The 22,233-nt window shown below is 50.8% G+C and overlaps 9 protein-coding genes across 9 annotated transcripts; 3 read left to right on the plus strand and 6 right to left on the minus strand.

Moving 5' to 3' along the window:
* Positions 1 to 302: 302 nt before the first annotated feature.
* BDQ94DRAFT_661 (uncharacterized protein) lies at positions 303 to 2,295 on the minus strand. Its single transcript, XM_026776277.1, has 4 exons — positions 1,946 to 2,295; positions 1,825 to 1,852; positions 1,252 to 1,765; positions 303 to 1,187 (listed from the first exon to the last, which is right to left on the minus strand). The coding sequence occupies exons 1-4, from the start codon at positions 2,098 to 2,100 to the stop codon at positions 532 to 534; spliced, it is 1,353 nt and encodes a 450-aa protein (XP_026632020.1). The 5' UTR covers positions 2,101 to 2,295; the 3' UTR covers positions 303 to 531.
* A 173-nt stretch (positions 2,296 to 2,468) lies between these two features.
* BDQ94DRAFT_132159 (uncharacterized protein) lies at positions 2,469 to 3,445 on the minus strand. The gene is made up of 4 exons (XM_026764002.1): positions 3,225 to 3,445; positions 3,114 to 3,145; positions 2,953 to 3,034; positions 2,469 to 2,879 (listed from the first exon to the last, which is right to left on the minus strand). The coding sequence occupies exons 1-4, from the start codon at positions 3,318 to 3,320 to the stop codon at positions 2,853 to 2,855; spliced, it is 237 nt and encodes a 78-aa protein (XP_026632021.1). The 5' UTR covers positions 3,321 to 3,445; the 3' UTR covers positions 2,469 to 2,852.
* A 227-nt stretch (positions 3,446 to 3,672) lies between these two features.
* On the minus strand, positions 3,673 to 5,252 carry BDQ94DRAFT_694 (NUDIX hydrolase). Its single transcript, XM_026776328.1, has 2 exons — positions 4,658 to 5,252; positions 3,673 to 4,589 (listed from the first exon to the last, which is right to left on the minus strand). The coding sequence occupies exons 1-2, from the start codon at positions 5,119 to 5,121 to the stop codon at positions 3,737 to 3,739; spliced, it is 1,317 nt and encodes a 438-aa protein (XP_026632022.1). The 5' UTR covers positions 5,122 to 5,252; the 3' UTR covers positions 3,673 to 3,736.
* Positions 5,253 to 5,546: 294 nt separating this feature from the next.
* On the plus strand, positions 5,547 to 8,420 carry BDQ94DRAFT_704 (SPX domain protein). The gene is made up of 2 exons (XM_026776355.1): positions 5,547 to 8,058; positions 8,119 to 8,420. Exons 1-2 carry the CDS (start codon positions 5,809 to 5,811, stop codon positions 8,251 to 8,253), a joined length of 2,385 nt encoding a protein of 794 aa, XP_026632023.1. The 5' UTR covers positions 5,547 to 5,808; the 3' UTR covers positions 8,254 to 8,420.
* Positions 8,421 to 8,561: 141 nt separating this feature from the next.
* Positions 8,562 to 10,263, minus strand: BDQ94DRAFT_715 (Frag1/DRAM/Sfk1 family-domain-containing protein). Its single transcript, XM_026776379.1, has 4 exons — positions 9,881 to 10,263; positions 9,251 to 9,817; positions 9,015 to 9,185; positions 8,562 to 8,934 (listed from the first exon to the last, which is right to left on the minus strand). Exons 1-4 carry the CDS (start codon positions 10,081 to 10,083, stop codon positions 8,718 to 8,720), a joined length of 1,158 nt encoding a protein of 385 aa, XP_026632024.1. The 5' UTR covers positions 10,084 to 10,263; the 3' UTR covers positions 8,562 to 8,717.
* Positions 10,264 to 10,582: 319 nt separating this feature from the next.
* Positions 10,583 to 11,835, plus strand: BDQ94DRAFT_698 (DsbA family oxidoreductase). Its single transcript, XM_026776335.1, has 2 exons — positions 10,583 to 10,837; positions 10,920 to 11,835. Exons 1-2 carry the CDS (start codon positions 10,793 to 10,795, stop codon positions 11,559 to 11,561), a joined length of 687 nt encoding a protein of 228 aa, XP_026632025.1. The 5' UTR covers positions 10,583 to 10,792; the 3' UTR covers positions 11,562 to 11,835.
* Positions 11,836 to 11,916: 81 nt separating this feature from the next.
* Positions 11,917 to 15,159, minus strand: BDQ94DRAFT_727 (6-phosphofructo-2-kinase PFK26). The gene is made up of 2 exons (XM_026776404.1): positions 14,376 to 15,159; positions 11,917 to 13,978 (listed from the first exon to the last, which is right to left on the minus strand). Exons 1-2 carry the CDS (start codon positions 14,654 to 14,656, stop codon positions 12,109 to 12,111), a joined length of 2,151 nt encoding a protein of 716 aa, XP_026632026.1. The 5' UTR covers positions 14,657 to 15,159; the 3' UTR covers positions 11,917 to 12,108.
* A 2,786-nt stretch (positions 15,160 to 17,945) lies between these two features.
* BDQ94DRAFT_132170 (uncharacterized protein) lies at positions 17,946 to 19,583 on the minus strand. Its single transcript, XM_026764003.1, has 2 exons — positions 19,067 to 19,583; positions 17,946 to 18,974 (listed from the first exon to the last, which is right to left on the minus strand). Exons 1-2 carry the CDS (start codon positions 19,073 to 19,075, stop codon positions 18,576 to 18,578), a joined length of 408 nt encoding a protein of 135 aa, XP_026632027.1. The 5' UTR covers positions 19,076 to 19,583; the 3' UTR covers positions 17,946 to 18,575.
* On the plus strand, positions 19,584 to 21,794 carry BDQ94DRAFT_132172 (FMN-dependent alpha-hydroxy acid dehydrogenase). The gene is made up of 5 exons (XM_026764004.1): positions 19,584 to 19,918; positions 20,008 to 20,066; positions 20,132 to 21,368; positions 21,423 to 21,496; positions 21,558 to 21,794. The coding sequence occupies exons 1-5, from the start codon at positions 19,891 to 19,893 to the stop codon at positions 21,642 to 21,644; spliced, it is 1,485 nt and encodes a 494-aa protein (XP_026632028.1). The 5' UTR covers positions 19,584 to 19,890; the 3' UTR covers positions 21,645 to 21,794.
* Positions 21,795 to 22,233: the final 439 nt, after the last annotated feature.

Below are 22,233 nucleotides of genomic sequence, written 5' to 3' on the forward strand. Positions count from 1 at the left end.
GAATAGTAGATGGCCAATATGACGAGCATTGCCGCCACCATCCCCGAATGCAATGGTCCCGTGGAAGCGGTCATCACAGCTCGAAAGACAAGGAAAAAGAAAAGATATCAAAGAGCAACATTATGCACGCTCAATAACTGCAAACATATACAACCGGAACCTTGGGGAATAGAATCCAAAAGAAACGTCGAGCAATGCTACCGCATGACTGATTCATCGGCAGCGTGTCGCCCTCATAGCTCCGTGTTGTAATCATTTCAAGAGTCATTGCTTTCGTCAACCATGACACCGCCATTACCCATGAGTTTATTAGTATGAGAGAGGATAGACAAAGGAAAGCACAACGCCCCGACGGCTGCAAGAATAAAAACGGGGAAGATGTAAAGATGTAGCATGGACAAGGCCCAGTGCCATGCATGAGGCAAGGTGCCCGCGTCGGGACCGCGCCGACCTTGAGGAGTACTACTTCTCACAGAGGAGCACAACCTCCAAGCCAAACGACGGATTGACCCTATTCCCAGCTGCACCGACTTACTGGTTTCCAGCGGGAGCGGCACTGGGAGCGCCATTGCCATTGGCGTTAGCTCCGCCACGGCCCCGACCACCGCGACCGCGGCCACGACCGTGGCCACGGAACTCGCCGCGTCCGCGTCCCCGGAAGCCATCACCCCGTCCGCGGCCATGTCCGCCACGACCACGTCCGCGAACACTAGGCTGTCTCTGGTGGTGGTGTACCTGTTCAAAGCCGTCCTTCGGCACAGTAACATTCTCCGAGCCCTGCTCGGCAGTCGCGCTGCTCTTCACCTCCGCTTGCGCCGCTGCAGGTGTGGCCTCCAGTCCAGTATCGGTCTCGGCGGGGTCCCGGGGGACTTCAACCCAGCCTTCGGTATTGGCCGAGGAGACACCAGAAGCATTGGCATCCCAGTTGGCTTCCGCGACTGCGTTAGCACCCTCGCCGACAAGAGTCTGAGCAGGCGGCTGGACCTGTTCAGCCTCAGGCTCAGCGGCAGTAGCGGACTCGGTAGTGACAGTAGCAGTAGCATCGGTGTTGTAAGAAGAATCCTGAAGCTCGGTGTAACCGGCGTTGGCAATAGTAGGGTCCGACTGAGGAGCGGCCTCGGTGGTGGCGGTGGTGGTCTCGTCAGTTGGTCCAGCAAGCTCAGCAGCGGCCTGCTTTACTCTTCCGTCTAAGCAACAGAGAATCGTTAGCAACAGGCAAGACAAATTACATGGGATGACGGCAGTGCTCACAGGTGACATCCAGAAGAGTGCTGTCAACGCCAACCACCTTCTCATCCACACCATCGATGATCTTCAGCATGGAAGAGACAGCATCCTGAGTACCGCCGTAGATCTGGTAAAGGACACCCTCAAAGGCACGGCTCTCATTTGAGGTCTCATCTCCAGAGTTTCGAACCCGCGCAGCTGCACAGAGGAACTTGCTCAAGTTAAGCAGCTTCTGTCTGAGCTCCGTCTCTCTGACACCGCTAGCAGCTTCGGTGGCCTGCTTCTGAACAGCCTCAAGCTGCTCCTTGTGAGCCTTCTCCAACTCAGCCTTCTGGCTGACCAATCGTTCCTCGTAGTAGGCAGCGAAGCTCTTGAACTGGGCGATCTGTTCCTCGATCTGAGCAACAGCGGCCTGAAGGGAAGGCTTCTTCAGGGCCTGAGCCTTCTGATCGACGTTGATCTTCTTCTCCGCGACAAGCTCGTCCAATGACTTTCCAGGGTTTTCGGCGATGATGGCGTCAACCTTAGCGGTCGCATTCTGGATGGGGAAAATGTGAGCGGTGTACAGAAACCTAAAAATGAGTCGAGTGAACGAACCAGCTTCTTCATAGCATTGCGCAGACTCCTATAGCGCTCTGGTTAGCATCCTATCCAATATGGTCTCTTTTGCCCGGTCAAGAGGTGGGAAGCGCCGAGGCTGACTTCTCGGATGACTCACTTTTGAAGTTCTTTGAAGTGTTGATGCTCTTGGCTATCGGAACCGTTCACCTCTGCCTTGGAAGCGATCGAAGGGCTAGAAGCATGGTTCGGCTTGTGCTTCTCTGACGAGGTCTCGGACTGTGGGGGGTTGGTGTTGACAGCTGCGGCGGCCATTGTTGCTGGTGTGTGAGGTGGTAGACGCTGGGAGGGGAGCCTAGTTGTTTGGTAGAAAAGGGGGAGAGTAGGAAAAAGAAAAAAGGATAATGTAGGGATTGAAGAGAAAGGAGAAGAAGGAGAAGGGTATTTGCGTAGATTGGAGAAAGTGACTGGAGAAGAGAGGAAGAGAGAAGAGAGAGAGAAAGAGGAAAGGAAGCCAAGGCGGCAGAAGTGAGAGAGCGAGACACAGCGAGAGAAGACGAAGATGCGGGTGGAAGGCGTCCGAACCGCAGCGCCGCCTTTGCTTTGTCGCGTGCTGTTCGCCGCCAGCCCAACAACTTTTGCCCCCAAGTCGACGCTCGGACGGTCGCGCAGCTTATTGTGAACTCAATGGTCTACAAAAGAAATTGTGGTTGGAGGAGCGCCTCGGACGCATTACAGGTTCGATTTCGACAAGGGGGAATCCCTGCTGCTTTAGATCACCATGATCGTTGGGTATCATCACAAACAACTCCTAGTCAACGCCGCGCAAAGCTCCCATCATTGTCTGACCAAGTTTCCATCAGCCAATTGTCCCGTAGGATAGGCATGGCAAGCAAATGAAAATAAACCCAGAGCAAAAAATCAAACCCCTACGATAATCCTCCTTCCCCAAAATCAACGCCATCTGGTTATAGTATAGGCCCGCCATTACTATAAGGCCATCGCGACATCATACATGCTCTCCAGGAGCCCGGAGAAGGACGCCGAACCGCACACCGTGCACAAGCTTATCCTTTAAACTTCCGAAGGGTTCTCTAAACCGGTGGAAATTCATGGTCAGCCTAGATTATAACAGGCTATTCTTGAAATGCAACAAAGCAAACATACCTCAGTCACCTTTCGAACGCTGTTGGGAGAGATGTTCTTCTCGCCCGCTTTGCGCGATTGAATTGAGGATTCCCGCATCAGTCTGCAAATACAAGCAGACGTCAGCAACCAGCTTCAAGATGCCAGGTAATTATAAACAGTAAACAATGACGTCGACTCACTCTTGCATGAACAGCATGTAATCCAGGAAGATCTATACAGTAAAGACGAGCATGTCAGTTTCTGAGCAGACAATGATAGTATCAATCAAGGGGATCAGGGTTGCAGCTTACCAAAATATCGGCATTCTTGCTCACGTTGCGGTTGGAGTGTGCCTTGACGACGCGTTTGACGGTCGCGCGGGGGTATAGCTTCTGTGTAGCTGCCATGATAGCTCCTGGCGCAAAGGGCAGCAGCACCGAGGTTAACAGGTGAGGCGGTGGTGCTGAGGGTAAGTGAAGTGGATCACGACGGGCGGCGGAAGGAGGGATGGATAATGGGAACAATAACCATGACTACTAAGTTTACCACTAGAAGTTGATCTCGACTCGAGCTCTCAAACTTAGCTGCTTTTTCCTTACCGCTTGCCCTGTCCGTGTAATTTACCCTGGTCCCTAACCAAACAGTACCATACGCGGTTTTCCTATCAACTTCCTTATCTAATCGAGAGCTGGGCAATATTCGCCGCATGATGGGCCCTGTCTTGACACGATGGACTTATAAAATGGGAAGAGAAGGCGTGTCATCATTAACATTGTTATCCACACAGGTTATATAAGATTTCAGGTATAGACATATTTGATATCTACTTTAGCCGGCGGAGCAGCTTCCATGCATAGATGGCGGCTGTAGAGCCCAGTGCGATCCTCCAGGCCACAATGATGTAGATGGCAATCCGCACCCGTTCATAGTAGCCCCGGAGCATGATTCCCACTGCATATGCATGGCCGGTAGGGTCTGTATCAGATGATCCGAAATACCTACCTACTCCAAGCCCTCCAATGCCGACTTGATTGTGTTCCGCATCCCCATTGGTCGCTGCGGTCTTCGTGACCGGCAGGGCAGCGGTCTGGCTATCCACCGCCGTGTTGCTGGGCCGGGCACCCGACCGGACCTGACTGCGGTTGTGCTTGCGCAGACGATATGTCAGAACGTTTATAATGAATCGCAAGTCTATTGCTGTGAAATTTGGATATTTCCATAACTGTACAGCGGTGTGAGGTGGAAGCATATCTAGGAAATCAGCCATAATACCCAGTGTCATACCCCAGAGAAGGAGTGGCTGGTCTTGGTGGCCGGAGTGTGTCTGACTGCCCAAACACCAGGATTTCCAGCGCTGAACGAGAGAGGTGGACGGCTGGTTGCCTTCTGGAATATAGCCCGGAGTCGAGTTGCACTGTAGGCTTTCAGTTGGAGCCAGCCGGATGGCAGAAAACTGCATGTAGCCCATCATCGAGCGATATGCAAGGCGGGCCAGAAGCCCGCCCATATTCGCCAACCGCTGAGTCATGTCCACATGTTCCACCGTTCTCAGGGATGAGGAGAGCAGGGCTCTGAGGGGTACCCAATGGGTCGAAGCGACTTCCGTAGGCTGTAATCGGAGGGTGGGCGAATCACTGGACGTTAACAAGAAGACATAAGGACAGAGAACCATTAAACTAGAAGGAATATAGTCAGTGGTATGCTTTCTATGAGCGACGAAAAGGAGACGTGGGAAGACACGCACGGTACTGTTCCCCAACTTGAAGTCACTACTCTCTCTGGTAAATTTCCCACATGGATACATTCACTCGTTGTCAAGTCCAGTCCGATCTCTTCCACGGCTTCTCGAATTGCGGCAGCTTTATCGTCGACATCTTCTGGGTCCCGTTTTCCTCCTGGCAGGGCGACATGGCCAGTCCAGCGATCGCCTACGCGCGATGCTCGTTTGATAAAGAGAGCTTCCGGTTCTCCATTCTGGACCCAGTCCTGTGCGAAGAACGTCTCCAGTCGTTGCGGAACGGAGGCGGAAACATCTGAAGCAGAGAGAGACGAGGAATTGGGCCAGTGGTGGTATGTGGGACGGACACGGAGGATCAAAGCGACGGAGGCACGTTTCTTACACGAGGGCGGATTGGGGACATGGGGATATGGACGGTGGTGCAAGTCTGACAGGACGTCATGAAGCGACGGGGCCAACGAGGAGGACATTGGTATCGAAGGTGGAACCTTTTACCAAAAGCATCAGTGTCAGGTGCTTAGGGAAGGTTGTTGTCAGGCACGGAATGCCTATAGCTGAACCTATGAAGTGCAGCGAAAGACGGACAGACAGACAGACAAACAGACGGCGGGATGCGAATAACATCACTATCAGCAGGCCAAAGACAAAGGCCGGAGATTAGCGATGGAGCCGAGGCTTAGTATGGTACTGGTATTACTGATACCACAAGATCAAGTTGATACTAGCTTCCAACTGGCCGGGTAGCTCGAACTCAATTAGCCAATCAGAGTGTCATGGGACAGGAATGACGGGAGCACGTGCGAGGATACGGCGATGGCAGTCCTTCTGGCTGGAAGCTGCTAAAGTAGTTGCTATCTAGTACTCTTTACTAGTCATGATGCTGTTGCTGCTTGAAACCCTCGCCACTTTCTTCATTTCCTTTTCTCTTTCTTCTCTTCCTTCCTGAAAACTTTCTCAACTACCCCGATACCAGAAAAAAACGGTGCATATAGCTAATTGCTTTCCCCCCCCTTGCATCGATCGCCCTCAGTGGTTCCCGGAATCGTCTCCGCTAGGACGGCATTCCTTACATCTCTAGTCTCTCCCGGAATCCATCTCTCTCTCTTCCCCGCCTCCGATCTTCTGAACTGTCGCGTGCGTACTTGCCCATCACAGTCATGCGTTTCGGCAAGACTCTACGCAACTCTATCTATGCCCCCTGGGCGGGCAAATACATCGACTACAATAAGCTCAAGGTCTTGCTCCGAGAGCATGATGTCACTGGTGATGGCAGTGACTCTGAAAGCAACCCATGGACCGAGCAGGATGAAGAAGCCTTCGTGCAAGAGCTCATTAACGTCCAGCTCGATAAGGTCAATGCTTTTCAGATGGAAACCCTCCAACAGTTGCGAGAGCGTACCACTACCTGCGAAGCCCGCTTGCGCCCGTTGACGACCTCGCCCGAGGACGGGGCCCCTACCGTGGTGGATGAAGAGGAGAAGAAGCGTGTCGCTTCCGATGTCCTGCAGGAATTGGACAATATCACAAAGGAGGTAATAGAGCTCGAGAAGTACAGTCGCATCAACTTCACCGGCTTTCTCAAAGCTGCAAAGAAGCATGATCGTAAGCGTGGTACTCGCTACCGTGTCAAGCCTCTGCTCCAAGTGCGTCTCTCGCAACTCCCCTTCAACTCTGAAGACTATTCCCCTTTGGTGCGTCGGTTGTCCGTGATGTACTCCTTCGCCCGCGAGATCCTCAGCCAAGGTATAATCGAGGCTAAGGACCCCGCCGAGCCTCGTGTCGGTCAGGATGTCTACTCCTCGTTCAAGTTTTGGGTTCATGCAGACAACATTCTGGAGGTGAAGACCTACATCCTCCGACAACTGCCCGTCCTTATCTACAACCCTGGCACCTCCAGGGATCTCAACACCGTTCCCGATGACCCCACGATTACCTCCCTCTACTTCGACAACCCGCAATTCGATCTTTACACTCAGAAGGTAGCCCGTGCCCCTGAAGCGGGCTCGCTGCGGCTGCGCTGGACCGGCAACCTACGGGATAAGCCCGCCATCTTCCTGGAGAAGAAGGTGGTCACAGATGATGATCGCAGTCGAGAGGTCAAGGTGCAGCTCAAGCAGAAGCACGTCAAGGAATTCCTGGACGGAGAGTACCGTTTCGACAAGAAGGTGCATCGCATGGAAAACATGGGCAATGGAGAGTCCGAGCAAGCGGAGGCTTTCAAGAAGGATGTCGATGAGCTCCAATCCTTCATCAAGGAGCACAACCTGCAGCCCATGCTCCGCGCCAACTACACCCGCACGGCCTTCCAGATTCCTGGAGATGATCGAATCCGTATTTCCCTCGATACCAACCTGGCACTCATCCGGGAAGACGCGCTGGACGAGCTGCGCCCGTGCCGTGACGCAGATGAATGGCACCGGAGGGATATTGACGATGCTGGCATGGAATATCCCTTCCAGTCCATCAGAACCGGCGAAATTGCTCGTTTCCCTCATGGCTTGCTGGAGATTAAAATCAGAGGGGATGTGGCTCGTAGCGCTGAATGGGTCAAGGACCTGATGGTGTCTCATCTCGTGAAGGAAGCCCCACGGTTCTCCAAATTCGTCCATGGCGTTGCCCAATTGTTCGAAGACTATGTCAACAGCTTCCCCTTCTGGCTTGGCGAGTTGGAAAGCGACATCAGGCGGGACCCTGAGACGGCTTTCCACGAAGAACAGGAGCGACTGGCGAAGCGTGCCGAAGACGATATGGCTGTCGGAAGCTTCCTGGGAGGCAAGACACCGTCAACTCGGCACATTGTCGGGTCCCCTGTCCAGATGTTCACCGAGACAGGGCCGTCACGACGCCGCCAATCCTCCCAGATTGTACAGCCGATTCCTCGTCCATCTGCCCCGACAATGTCACAACCGACCCCTGAGCGTCAAGAGCCCGCCCAAGAGTTCGCCGCAGAGGCGGAACAGCCAGTCACCATGAAGCGCCTGGCCTCTCTCTTCCCCTCCTTTACTATCTCCCGTCAAAATCGCGCACCGGCAGACAACGTTGTTCTGCCCCCTGGTGTCCGGGAGCCCGGCACGTGGATCAAGGACTCGGGCCCGGTCCGTGTCGAGACCAAGGTCTGGCTCGCCAACCAGCGTACCTTTATCAAGTGGCTCCACATTAGCATCCTACTTTCTTCGCTATCTCTGGGTTTGTACAACGCGGCGGGCAAGCACAACGACATTGCTCGCGCTCTGTCCATTGTCTACACCTGCTTCGCCATCTTCGCTGCCGCCTGGGGATGGTACATGCACGAGAAGCGGGCCCGTCTAATCCGTCAGCGGAGCGGAAAGGACCTGGACAACATGTTTGGTCCGATTGTGGTCTGCGTGGGGTTGGCCGTTGCCTTGGTATTGAACTTTGCCTTTAAGGTAGGCTTATATCGCACCCTCATCTCTTTATTGAACAGTCCAAACTAACCCCAAATCCAGTACAACTCTACCATGGAGAAGCTCCGAAACCGTGAACCCCCGGTTATGGAGCCCCTTCCCGGGCTGAACTCGACTGCATTCCTCAACAAGGCCAACATGTGGCAACTCGTTAACCAAGGTGGTCAGACTCTGTGAGACGATTCCCTTTCTTTCAATTCTTGAGGCGATATGTGGCGCCAGAATGTAACCAGCCACAACCACAACTGTGTAAAGTGCATAGAATGTATGAGACTGTCGGCACACCCCCTTTACTTGAGGTAAATACGGGTGGTGGTGTATCGCCAATGTACGTATCTTTAGCATGTTATTATCTGATTAGATGGACTTTCGTCACGGCGACACGAGCGAGTATTTCTAGAATGAAAAGTGAATCTTGCGTTTATAGGGTACGTCTCAGTCGGTATATTGCTTTATGCATGATTATAGGCTCTATTCCATCGTTTGTCAATTATTACAAGTCGTACATTGATGAAAGTTGTATATATAGTTGAACAGGGAAGATATATACATAGTAGTAGACACAACCAACCCAACGCCACGTCTTACATGAGCATCACACAATGGTATATCATATCTAAACATAACCGTCATAAACATCACTACGTATACCTCGTCCCAAACCCACCCTGAGCTTGAGACTGAGGAAGCAACGGCGCCCGCTCAGGATCCACATCCAGGGTATTACCAGCAGCGCTGTACGAAGACTCGGCTTCAGCTTCAGCTACTCCTACCCCTGCTACTGCGGGACGGTCGAGGAATTTGCCATGCGGGGCTGTATTGTATAAAATGCTGGGGACGTAGCCTTCGAAGGTGGTTCTGCTAGCGGTCAGCAATCATCACAATGAAGGAATGATGATAAGATGCTTATAGACTTGTGCAAGGAGGCGTGAGCGTACCGATCAAAGAACCCACAGAAGAGCCATAGATAGATCGTTCCTAGGAATGCAATGATCCACTCGAGGATACCAGCTGTTCTGTAATCGTTTACGTCTTCGGGAATGGTGAGAGAGATGAAAGCTACGCCGAGGAAGAGCTGTATTAAGATGAGGATGGTGGAGAGGGATGCACTGTCCGTTTTCCAACAATGTTTAGAAGGTTGTGAGGTGATTCAATAGAAGGAATGTGCACATACAATATCCTAACTCGTGTACTCCTCTTTCTTCCCCAATCATTGCCCCATACCCCCCAGTGGTATAAATACGACACGAAACTCAGGACCTCAGTTGAATAGACAATCGCGGTACCGGCTGACTGTATCGCCAAGCATCCGAAGCAGATGCGAAGGAAGATATGATGGGCGAATTTGTAGCGGAATGTATCCATAACTCCGAGGAGGATGAGCGCTGTACTGGCTGTTCCGGCTGCGAGGATTGATAGTAACGATATGACTTTGAGGGTGCGGGTTGTTTCTTGGTCTTCTTCTTCCCCTTCCTCCTCTTCCTCATCATGTCCATGTCCGGTTATGTGATTCTGGGCATTTCGGTGATTGTTTTCGCTAGTTCTGTTGTAGGACGCATTGGATTCCTGATCATTGTTGGCAGTGTCTTCGGAGATAACTGGACATTTAACCAAGGCGAAACCGGGCTCGTAGCGCATGACGTGCACAGCAGCTACCGTGAAAACGAACCCCACGGCGGTCATGGAAGCACCTATGAGGAAGAGGGGTTTTAGTTCGAAGGAGGCAATGTCGGAGATGAAGCTATCCTCGAAATCAATAACCATCTAAACTGTAATGTGTAATTGAGATGGAAGAAACACCCACGCGACATGTGGATTACTTTGACCCGGATAGACGGGCATTCCACGAGCCAACCATGTCAGAAGCAGGGACGCCAGAGTCAGGAACCAGACGGTACCAGCCAAGGTAGGGAAGATATACAATCGGGATGGAGGGATATTGAGGATAACGGCATGGAGAAAAGCCCAGGTGGAATCATGGCAGCGGAGAAGGAACGAAATGATCATGGAGAGGAGGGCAGCAAATGCGAGGCTGGGTTCTGGTTCCTGAAATCTGGAGAGGTACGTGAGTGGAGAGGAGCGAAATCAACGGTTAGTATGTCCTTTGATTAAGAGAGAAGATTATGTCAAAAACAGGGAAATCGGAAAGAAGAGTCAGCTGATAAGAGCAGTGGGATTGGGCTATGCAAGCTATCTGCGCAAAAGTGGGACTGTAGCAGATGCTGAGAATGTGATATATCGTTGATTGACTCTGGTCAACTCTGGTTAACTCTCTAATAATGGGATATCCACCCATTGGACCCCTACACAACGAATACTTCCTACTAGTCTGTCATCCGTCGATCAGCAACACAAGTGAGATGATGTCATGCGGGGAGGAAAAAAAAAAGAGGAGGATCAGCCGCAGCATCACAACTCAACTGCACTTCTCCACGCGATCTTTCCAACTGGTCAGATGAAGACCAGCTCCAGTCTATTTGCTAAAAGATGGATCGGAACTCGGCTCTACAAGCAGATCACCAATGACTGTTTCCATCGCAGTCCATGTGGTTGAATCTCCCCCACAATTTGCTAATCTGCTGACAAATCCAGTGCGACATCCAGCAACTAAACTACACTATACTATGCAGTTACATTTTCACCCTTTGGACTTAACAAACACATCTTTCTCTACCTATTCAAAACAAGATTAATAGATAGTGGACCAATATACACAATGACCAACTTCAACATCCAAATCATCTCCGACACCGTCTGCCCGGTACCTTACCTTTCCCCAAAACTCGGCCCATCCCACCCTACAAACAAGAATCATACACATACACTAACAAAACCAAAAACAGTGGTGCTACGTCGGCTTCCGCCGTCTCACACGCGCCATAACAACCCACAAGACCACCCACCCAGCCGACACATTCACCCTAACGTGGCACGCCTTCTACCTGAACCCGAACTCGCCAAGTTTCCCCGGTCTCGACAAAACCGAATACTACAAATCCAAGTTCGGTGCTGACCGCGCGAGCGCCATCTTCGATCGACTGGGTGCCGTGGGCCAGAGCGAAGGGATCAAGTTCAGTTTTGGTGGGAGGACGGGGAATACGCGGGACTCGCATCGGTTGATGTGGTATGCTGGACAGAAGGAGAAGATTGATACAGTGAAGAAAGATGACAATGTGATTGGGGGCTTGCAGACGAGGGTGGCGGAGGAGTTGTTCCGGGCCTATTTTGAAGAGGAGAAGAATGTGACGGATCGGGAGGTGTTGGTGCAGGCTGGGGTTGGGGCTGGGTTGGAGAAGAGTGAGGTTGAGAGGTTGTTGGATGGGGAGGAGGGTGGGAAGGAGGTCGACTTGGAGGCTGAGAAGGCGAGGCGTCAGTTGGTGACGGGGGTGCCGTATTATATGATTCAGGGGCAGTATGCTGTGGAGGGTGCGGATGAGCCGGAGACCTTTTTGGAGGTTTTTGAGCAGGTGAAGAAGAGTTCTTGAGAGGAATTACGGATGGTATATAAAGGTGAGAAGGGGAACATCTACAGGTACTGTTGATCCCATGCAAATTACATTGCTCTATGGAGGCAGCAAATATGTAACACAAGCAGAGAAGTGTAACGTAGTGGAGTCTAGTCTTATGAGACAGCCGTCCTTTGCCCATTAAATCCTCCGATCCACAACCATAAGTCTTTGCAAGGGGGGTAGAAATTTGCAACCCCAGAGAGTATCCCCAAACGCCCGAGTTGACAAATGCGAGCAAGTAAGCAAATGCGCGCTAAAGTCAAGACCCAGTGAATACGCAACTGGACGTCTCCCGGGATAATACACGTATGCGAAAGGGAATGGGGGGAAGCAACAGCCGGCAACCAGTCCAGCAAAAGGCTCCATAACACCCAAGGAAAAGCAGAAGAGAATAGCAAAGTTGTAAGAAACGTCGTCAAGAGTCATTGCTCATAGAAGGCATCTTTTGAAGAAAGCAGAAATGTCACTGATAGTGCTAGACCGGCCATTTCGTCGTTGCACCGGTGCCAGGAAATAGCGGTGTCTAGTACTGGGCAGTCTGCTGCAACTTGAAGTCGGGAATGTAGTCGAACCAGTCCGTATCGGTATTGTAACGGTACGCCTTGAATTCAACACCGTACGGCTTGGGCTCCAACATATAAAGCATTCCCAGAGGCACATCCAAGGAAGCAACCTCATCGCGCTTCAGGCCACGGAAGTACGCCAGTAGGACGCGGGCGACCGACCGGTGAGTGACCAGCAGAACATGGTCGGTCGTCCGCTCCACCTCAATGATCACGGCGCGAAGCCGATTGATCACATCCAGATACCCTTCGCCTCCAGGGCCAGGGTAGCGGTAATAGAGCTTGTTCTTCCGACGCGCCGCATACTCCTCAGGGAACTTCTCGCGAATTTCGTCATAAGTCATTCCCTCCATCTCGCCAGCATAGAGCTCATCAAGCATCTTCATCTGCTTGACATCATACTCATCCTCGTTGAAGTAGTCGACGGTTTGCACGGAACGTTGCATCATCGACGACCAAACACAGAAGTTGCGAGGCCGGTCGCGGGGAATGTACGATGGGTTGGGAGGAGTGCTATCGCCAGCACGAGGGGGCAAATGCTGCAGCATTTCCTTCTGCCTCTGAACCAACTCCCACTGCTGCTTCTGATGGTCGATGAAACGGTTCAGCGCCTTTGCATAGCGATGGCCATTCTCACTCAATTCAGAGTCGCCACCAATGCGGCCCAGCTGGTTATCCTTACTTTCACCGTGTCTGGTAATCCAGATTTGACGCGGGGAGAGGTTAAAGTTGAGCAGATAATAGACGACCTGCGACGAAAGGAAGCCATGAGTCTGATGAGAAACGATCTTGCGTCCAACATCAATCATCTGGATGTACGCCATGCTGTGCTTCTCCTCATACTCGCCGAGAGGAACATAGGACTTTTCATAGAGGGCCACACGTCGTTTGAAGTCTGCGAGGGCCTTGACAGGGTCCTGATATTTGTAGTCGGGGCCCGACAGCTTCAGACGCATGTTGGCTTCCAGCAATTCCGCGTCCACGCAGCTGCTTTCAAGGAACAAGATGTTGAGCTCGGGACCAGCACGGTTGCGGATATGATCGACAATTGCTTTGCGGCGCTCCATGGTGCTGTTGGTGGCGTCAAGAATGCCGACACTTCCGCCCTCATCGAGAATGTAATCCAGAAGTTCATCCAATGTGTCCAAGGCCACCTGCTCTCGCAGCTTCACGGCCAGCTGATTCTTAGGGTCGAAGAAATTGGCTGACTGGTCGATGGGCTCGGGAGATGCCTCGCGTATGGCATCCTGTTCGGCCGGGGACGCATGCATGGGTGGGACGATAGTGCTCTCCGAAGGATCCTCTTCCTTCCCGTTGACCAGAATTTTGGTAGGGACAGCGGGAGGCGGGAGGCTGCCATCGAAAGGCGGGACGCTGCCTTCATGTTCAGGGGGCGAGGTCACAGCGCTCTCCGAGGCATTCGCTGCTGCTTCGGCCGCAAGGTCACTCTTCTTCGACGGCTGATTCATGGTGCCAACGCTGACACTGAGCCGACGCACTGAGTCGACGAGTTCGCTATGAATGGTACTGGCTCTGTGACTCGGACGTCTTCCATCGGTAGCTGGAGACTTTCCGGCGGCCACACGACGACGTTCTCCTACGTTGAAGATCTCCGTATCGTGCTGCAACCAGTTAAGGTAACGGGCCAGCTTCTTGGTGACATAACTTTTTCCTCGAGCGGGGAGGCCGACCATGACAATAACCAATTTCGAGCCCACATCACGTTGAGCAATACGTCCATCGGGAGAGACCTTCGACTTGGTGAGACCTGGGATATCAAGGGTAGTGGCACGAATCCGACCCGGGGTAGACGGAGTAGTATTGGCAGTACTATTGTGGATAGCTAGTTAGCTTGCAACGCCACAAACTCTGTTCCTGACTGTGTCCAGAAACAGCTGCGCAAATGACAAATAGGGAGACGACTCCTGGGCAGCTAGACACATGGCCCAACAACCCCAGAACTAAAAGGATGAACTCGGAGAAAAGGAAGTATGAAGGAACGAGCGGGGAAGACCGGGTCATCAGCCGGGCCAATATAACCCGAATTGACAGCCGTCGATCATTCCGGGGAAGAACATAATAAACTAAAATCTTTTTTTAAGAAAAAAGAAAGGAAAAAGGGCTTTCACGATCTAGAGTTCGAGAGCAAAACGCCCCGAAACAGATCTAGACAGCAGACGAAAAAGAAACGGACCAACAGGAGCAAGGAAAAGGCGGGAGAACATACAAAGGTGGAGACGAGGGTGCGGTAGAAATCGGAGTGTCTGTTAGGGCAAACCCGACACCATCCTTGGGCACCTGCGATCCCTTGTGGGAATCGGAATGCAGTTCGTTGCCTAGCGCTCGTCCGACCAGTGATTTCGGGGGAGGCATAAGATTAGCGTCCTTCCCAGTTCCCGAGTGAGGAATCGGTCCATTTGGTTTTCCTGGAGCACTGGTGCGTTGGTGATCGGGAGCCGACGCGCACGTCATGATGGCGGATCGTGCAATATCGGTGTGTTGAGACATCCCCGCGAGTGGCGCAGGGATGCAGCCGGGATGCAAAGATGAATCGATAGGTGAACAACGGGGCAAGAGAGAGCCAATGAGATGATGACAACAGTGAGAATCACCTCCGATCTAATGCTGGCAGCGACCTCAACCGGGTCAACCACAGTCTGCTCACGGAGGCGATGATCGAGGGGGTTTAGCTAGGATTTGGAGAAGGATGGAGAAAAAAAGAGTGAGGGGGAAGATGTTGTTGTGTTGGTCGTCGCGCTGTGAGGCGGGCGGGATGAGTCAAATCCGCGCTCTCAACCAAACGTCACTTCAAATTCACTTGTTCGGCACACACTCGTCACTTTGCTCGCTCTTTCCGTGAATGCAGTCCTACTCTTTTAAGAGAGGCCTACAGTCGCGGTCGTGAATTTTATACCACCACGCGGTAGCAACTGCACGACCGCGTCTTCTTAGCTGGATAGACACTGGCAGAATCCCGCAGAACGGGGGCAAGTCACGGCACGCAACACTCTTTCCAGGGCGGCGGAACCATGCAATGCAAAGCTCCTTTTCCGGGTCTTCCGAAGGCAAAATCGCAAGGCGAGTGAGCTAGCAGATGAAGTTATAGGCCAGGATTATTGCACGAGGTGGTAAAGACTAATTTGGTTGGATGATTCTTATCATCTGGTTGAGTGAGGGTCTTGGGAGGTCAAAGAGATTCCAACTGCGACCGGGCATATAAGAGGGTCACGGTCGTTGCTGATGAAGTCACTCCCGCCCACTCGTTCATGACAAACGGTGGAGACTTTTCCGCGGATTGATCAACATCCATGGCCACCCCATGATGTCAAATCATATCCACTATGCTTCTCGCTAAGAGGTACCTCGCTACTTACAATGCAGGCTATGTACCAAAAGTATATAGTTAGGAGCAAAACTACTTCGGTAGATCCGGTTTCAACTATGTAGTATCTACTGCTGTAGAATGTCGGGCCCGCTAGTCAATCTGCATTGTCGATCTTAGAGCTAAAAGCTAATCAAATTACCATCGAAAGTAAATCCAACTCCTCTGAATTCCACACTAATCTCGTAGATAAGTGATGATAGTTACCGAGAAGATCTAGAATGCTTGGCCAAGGTAAGGGTGTGTCAGATGTCTTATTGTCAACAAGGTGAGTAGACAATCCTTCCAAGTTTCATCTACATTATCCTGCACCGAACAGATCCGGTCACCTCCGTTGCAGCATGGCCAGTCTTGCCGGTTTCCTGCCTCGTATTACGGCTACTTGTCTGCCCTAAAGTTCTCCATGTAAACCTCCAAGTTGCACCTTTTCTCTCAAGTTCGGCGTATCACTTTTAATCGATTCAAACTCTCTCTATATACTGATCCTTTCAGCAAAGATGCGAGCAATACTAGTGGCCGGCTATATCTGCCGACTCAGTGTAATATTCACCAGATTGTAGTTCGATCTACTTCTCAAGCTGGATGTCTGCAGGACATGCAGTTCCTTGTCCCGATCTGACCAAACAAAGCGACAAATAACAGCATCCGCTGGGCATTCGAACAACTACATAGTACTATCAGAAGTTGAGCTACAATATTGCTACACGATGTGTCTCATACCCCTTCGCTTCAAGTATAGCTAGTACTTAGCACTCTTTGTTATCCAAAGATCAAGTCAAAACATGAAAAGTATCCTGTGCTGTTGCTTGCCGAAAAGTAGTATACATATTAGCTATTTCTTCAGTTATCGTGTGTAGATATTATAATATTTTTATGTAAGCTACTAAATATAATCCATGTCCTATCATACTTCCATATGCCCTTGACTATTAACCAATCAGCCGTCTGAAACGACCCTCTCCATTTCCTAAGAGTATCTCTTATCTTATGCAACGGAGCCCAAGGAGCATGAAATTCCCCAGCTGCAAGAGGAGAACCGGCAGCTGTTCGTATTATTGAGTCCGGTAGTCGATATTATAGGCCTCATACAAGACACAAGACTTGAAGTCGCCGAACTTTATATCAAGGCCTTCTGAAAGAATTATGCCCCCCATAGCCTGTCCCGTATTCTGATCAAACCTTCCTTGCACTCCTGTATCATCGCCTATTGCATGTCACTCCACATACTATTCGTCAACACGCAACCGGATAACAATCGATCTCCTGTGATTCCATGGGGTATACTGCCACCTATCGCAGAATATAAGTCGATAGTAGCGTGACTTGATTTCCTCTGTGCAAGTTGGGCATAAAGTATAAGATATTGACAGGTCACACGGTATCTTTCATTTCAGGTTCCGTAGTAGTACATTTACTAACTATGCTATCCACGGCACTGAGTTGGTTGCATACCATTGCCTTTAGGCTACTCTATAGGCAGCCAAATGATTTCCATGTTCTGCAGCTGACATGCTAGTCTTTCAGGGAGCTTCAATTCGCACAGATAATGGTAACAATAATGGGGGCAAACTCTCGCAACGTGAATAACGAGGGAAATATCCTGATTTGGTTCAGCCTATTATTTAGGTCGTATCTCTTCCAGAGTAGATCTGTAGCACAGGCAGTATTATCGTTGTATAAAATATTTCGATACCAAGGGTTTGCTTCGGAGAGGCCTTGATATTAAAGGGATATCTCTCGATCAGGATAGGCTCAGTTAATTGTATCCCAAGGGACTTTTCCACTTGCTGCACAGTATGTTGATAGCTTGCGGTTCATATCTGCTCTCTAGCATCTAATTATTTATAGTGTTGTGTGGCTCGCAATGGTGCGCCATCTGTGGTTATGTCAACATTCCGGAGTGATAGCTGTGCCAGTGTTACAGTTGTGTCTTTGATGTATGGTTTCAACTTCTGCGTCAGTGGGATCGTGCGTAGTACGTATGGATCTAACATTATACATCGAATGTTTGTTCTATTGTAGCTCCTTCATTCTCCATTCGGCCTTTCTTTTATCTTGGAGGTGCCCAATCAATACAGGAACGTCGAGGTTCCTCTTGAATCATTGATTATACTCGGTACTATATCCCTTCTAATGGATGAGGTACTGATTGAGGAGTGGTCCTCGCCCTTTCCTAGTGATACGATAACCAAGGATACGTTTGTTCGGATAGAAAAGCTTCTTGATTAGGTCTTTATTGGCTCTGATGTTTTGGCCATCCACTGTACCTATTCGAGTTGGCTACTAAATTGTCTCGTATCTAGAGTAATCGGAGTTTAGCAATGGGGGGAGTTGGATACGGAGGATACTGCAGCTTTTATATTGGAGGGCTACATGAGAGCTGGTGAAGTTGGCAAGAGGTCGTGAATAGAAGTATGAATAGGACCATGAGTAATTGAATACGACAAGAGACAAATTAACAACACAAGAAGGTAATGTACAGAAAGGATTTCCTTCCGGACATGTTGCAAGGAGAACTGCAGGACCAACCCGACGATTCGACACCCGTCCCCAGCTCACTTCAGACCGTCCTGCATCGTCAGTAGCGCCACCACAAACATAGGTCGGGAACCGAGACTAGATTCGTAATAATTTCCCGTATCCGCGAAACAAGCGACCGTATAATGAGCTAAGAGCATTGCAAACAATGACTTGAGCATAGACAACATCATGATACTGGACAGGGAAGGTGGCTAAAAGCTGTAATGCTGCATCTCGTCATGAACTACGAGTCCCACATGCCCGAGCAGGAAATGTCTTGGTCGTAAGGCAAGGTTATCCCTGTCTGACCACTGCTCAACTTTGCGCTGGGAAGTCTATGGCTTGATGTCTGCGGAAGTCGGCTCGACACACCCGCGTGCTACGTCTCTCGACTGCATTTGAGCAGGAAGCGAGGAAGGAAACCTGGGAATGAGCCCGTCGCATTCTGCATATACTTGGCACTTGGCAGGTACGCAGTGAGGTTGTAGGCATATTGCCTAGAGTGTCTTGGCGAGGCGTGACCGCCTATTTGTCCAGCCTCACGGTCAGCGCGATAAGGGTCGCGTAGGCGGCAATGCTAAGGGCCGTCAAGACCACCACGGCATTTCCACTAGTTCTGAACTTGTGACGAATGCCATCTTCCCCTATCTCGGAAAAGAATTGCCGGTTGCCTTGTTGGCGACGGAAGAGTCCGATGATAAGCACGCCCGTGCCGTAGATGGCGAAAAGCGCACCAGTGCTATAGAACTCGCTGGTGAAGATCTTCAATACCACTAGGGCAAAGGAGAATTGGGATAAAGCCGTACGGATGTAGGCGCCTTCGAAAGTCCGCTGCGCTGCCCGTACTTCGACAATCTCATCCGAAGTTAGCGCGACTGTGCGGGCACGGTGCATTCGCAGCCGGTAACGGTCCGCGGCGCGACGCTGGTGCCAGTCAGTACGGAGACACCATTATAGATGCAAATCTCATTGTAGGAAGAGTAAGCCGTGTGGTATGTTCCAGTCAGCCAACGCACCTCGAACATCACGACGTGTCATGTAATATCTGAGTGGTACGACTCGAGTCCTCCGATCGACGGGATACTGGAGTGAAGAGGCGACCGTTTGGCTCCTCGTCTGAAGATAAGAGGCGGACCGGGGTGACTTCCGTTTTGGCTGAAGTTAGGCCCCAAGACGTATGCTGCTCTAAAAGACGACGAGTCGACATGAAAATTCTGAAATGGACGTTGGGCAAGTCGAAGGATGATGAGGGGATTAAGCTAAGCAGCCTGGTCTTTCACGTGGTCTAGCTGCACTGGAAGAGGAATAGCACGCGACCATGGCACCTGATGGCTCAACTTGGCGTTAAGCTGCATCGTCTGCTGTAGCTCTTTGCTACGTGGAGGACTTCCTTTCCGGGGTCAATCCTGGAGCTGCAGATAGGTTGCTCATATCAAAGAGATGAAGCTCAAGAGCATATAGATAATATTCCGAAAGAAAACTGGAGACAGCCTTGAGCCATGACATCAAGGGTCTCGGGATTGTCCACCAATGGCCGGTCATCCTTCTCTAAGCATTCCCCGTCGGCGACCGACATTTCCCAAAACAGGCGGAATTCAATCGCCGCCCCCAACTTTGACTGCTCGTCGGAGTTCAGGCCGAGCCGTAAATGGGGTGGGTTTAACCGGGTTAGTTGAATGCGAGGCATCTCGAGGCCACCGCTCCGAACACTTCATCTCCTACCGTCGTTTTCTCTTAACTATTCTTGACTTCTCCTCGTCTCTCCCCCCTCTCGCGGGTCGCTTTCGACAATTGTCACAGGACCAATTGCTACGATCCAGACATCTCTTTGAATAGCACGATGAGCAAGGTATTCGACGCGGCGGAAGGTTAGTATACCCCGGAAGTCCCCCATGCAGCGCGCAATTGTCATCTCAGGATAGAGTCACAGTCTTGGAAACTGACTGAAGACCCTCAGTCGCAAAACACAACACTCCAGAGAGTTGCTGGGTAATTCTCTACGGAAAGGTTTACGATGTATGTTCACCCAATCATACATCTCTTTGTTGCTTATCCGAAACTAAATATTGCAATTCAATCAGGTCACCGACTTTCTCTCAGAGCACCCTGGTGGTGCCAAAATAATTCTTAAGCTTGCTGGAAAAGATGCCACCGAGGAATATGACCCTATTCATCCTCCAGGCATTCTAGAGGAGAACCTGAAGCCCGAATCATTCCTAGGAACGGTAAATGCCGACACTCTGCCGAAAGTACAAGCGGAGCCACCCTCAGATGCGGGGGTGAAGGAAGGCCCGCCTCCGATGGAGAGTCTACTCAACATGGATGATATCGAGCAAGTGGCCACCAAAAATGTCAGCAAGAAAGCCTGGGCCTACTACTACTCAGCATCTGACGACAAAATCACGAAACATTTCAATACTGAAGTTTACCGGTCCATCTTGCTGCGGCCACGGGTATTCATCGACTGCACGCGATGTGACCTGGATACTACAGCTCTGGGCAACAAGATCGGCATGCCCATCTATGTCTCCCCCGCAGCTATGGCTCGCTTGGGTCACCCAGCAGGTGAAGCTGGCATTGCCGAGGCCTGTCGCAGCTTCGGGGCCATGCAGATTATTTCCAACAACGCTTCAATGACACCAGAGCAGATCGTTCAGGACGCTGCGCCAGACCAAGTATTTGGATGGCAATTGTATGTACAAACAGACCGGAAGAAGAGCGAGGCCATGCTGGCACGTATAAACAAGCTCAAGGCGATCAAGTTCATTGTTCTCACTCTAGATGCGCCTGTGCCTGGAAAGAGAGAGGACGACGAGCGTGGCAACACCGTGGGCGCATCAGCACCAGTTCCGAGCGCCACAAAAGCTGCAGACAAGTCTGCGGGCGAGATCAACAACGGAGGCGGTGGTGTCGGACGTCAGCTTTTCGCAGGCACCGATCCGACCCTCACATGGAAAGAGACTCTTCCGTGGTTGGCTAAGCATACCGATCTACCCATTGTCCTCAAGGGTCTTCAGACCCACGAGGATGCTTACATTGCATCTCTTCACACCCCCCAGGTTAAGGGCATCATTCTTTCCAACCATGGTGGGCGTGCTCTCGACACGGCTCCTCCAGCTGTGCACACATTACTCGAAATTCGAAAGTATTGCCCGGAAGTCTTTGATAAGTTGGAAGTATGGATTGACGGCGGTATCCGCCGTGGCACAGACGTTGTCAAGGCCCTCTGTCTGGGCGCAAGAGGTGTTGGTATTGGACGTCCTGCGTTGTGGGGCTTAGGAGCCGGCGGTGTCGAGGGCGTCAAGCGCACCCTGCAGAGTACGTATATGGATCCGAGATTCAGAAAGGACGTCTGCTTACTAGAAATTTTAGTTCTGTCCGACGAAACCAAGACATGCATGCGGTTACTTGGTGTTGAGCGTGTGGAAGATCTAGGACCCCAGCATGTAAGTGTCACTTCATCTGTCTTCCATTTCTCCTAGTCTTTTCTAACCGACAGGAAAACAGATCAACACTCGCTTTGCGGAACAGCAAATCTACGATGGACCGTCAGGGCTGGAAGGTATCCGGAGCACATACCGTGCCAAATTATGAAATGAGCTACGCCAAGATTGGGTGTCTATATCCTAGCATCTCTGTTCTATGTAGCCTGCATACAGAAATTAGACATGGTGGTAATCGATACTAGTTGCAAGTCTGACTTGACTGTCCGTAGTGTATATATCCCGTCTACTGCAAAGCGACTCGTAACAGTAATCTTCTTGATGAATTAATAAGAACTTGAATTTCTAATGACCATCAACAAGTGTAGCAAATTTATTCATATTTTGACGATAAAGCGATGATAATATCCAGTTTTGATAAAGGAAGAGAAAATATTCAGCGACCCAAAAACGAGACATTGTGTTAATAGTAAACAGCCAGCGTTAAGAGTGACCAATCCAATGTCCAGTAAGTAACCAGAAAAAGAAGAGATGCTGAATACCTCCTTAACCATATCAACCCAACGTACTCCAATTCTCAGACAAGTAACAAGTATGGTGGCCCAGGAACGGGAGATATAGCCATCTTACAGAGCCCAAACATACTCTCCAGTCAGCATTGAAGGTTCTACGACCGGGAGATCAGCCGCCTTTCTTGTAGAGCAGTCGAAGCAAATGGGACAAACACTAACCAGCAAGAT

This window comes from Aspergillus welwitschiae (genome assembly GCF_003344945.1).
Source record: "Aspergillus welwitschiae strain CBS 139.54b unplaced genomic scaffold BDQ94scaffold_1, whole genome shotgun sequence".
Classification (NCBI taxonomy): Eukaryota; Fungi; Ascomycota; class Eurotiomycetes; order Eurotiales; family Aspergillaceae; genus Aspergillus; species Aspergillus welwitschiae.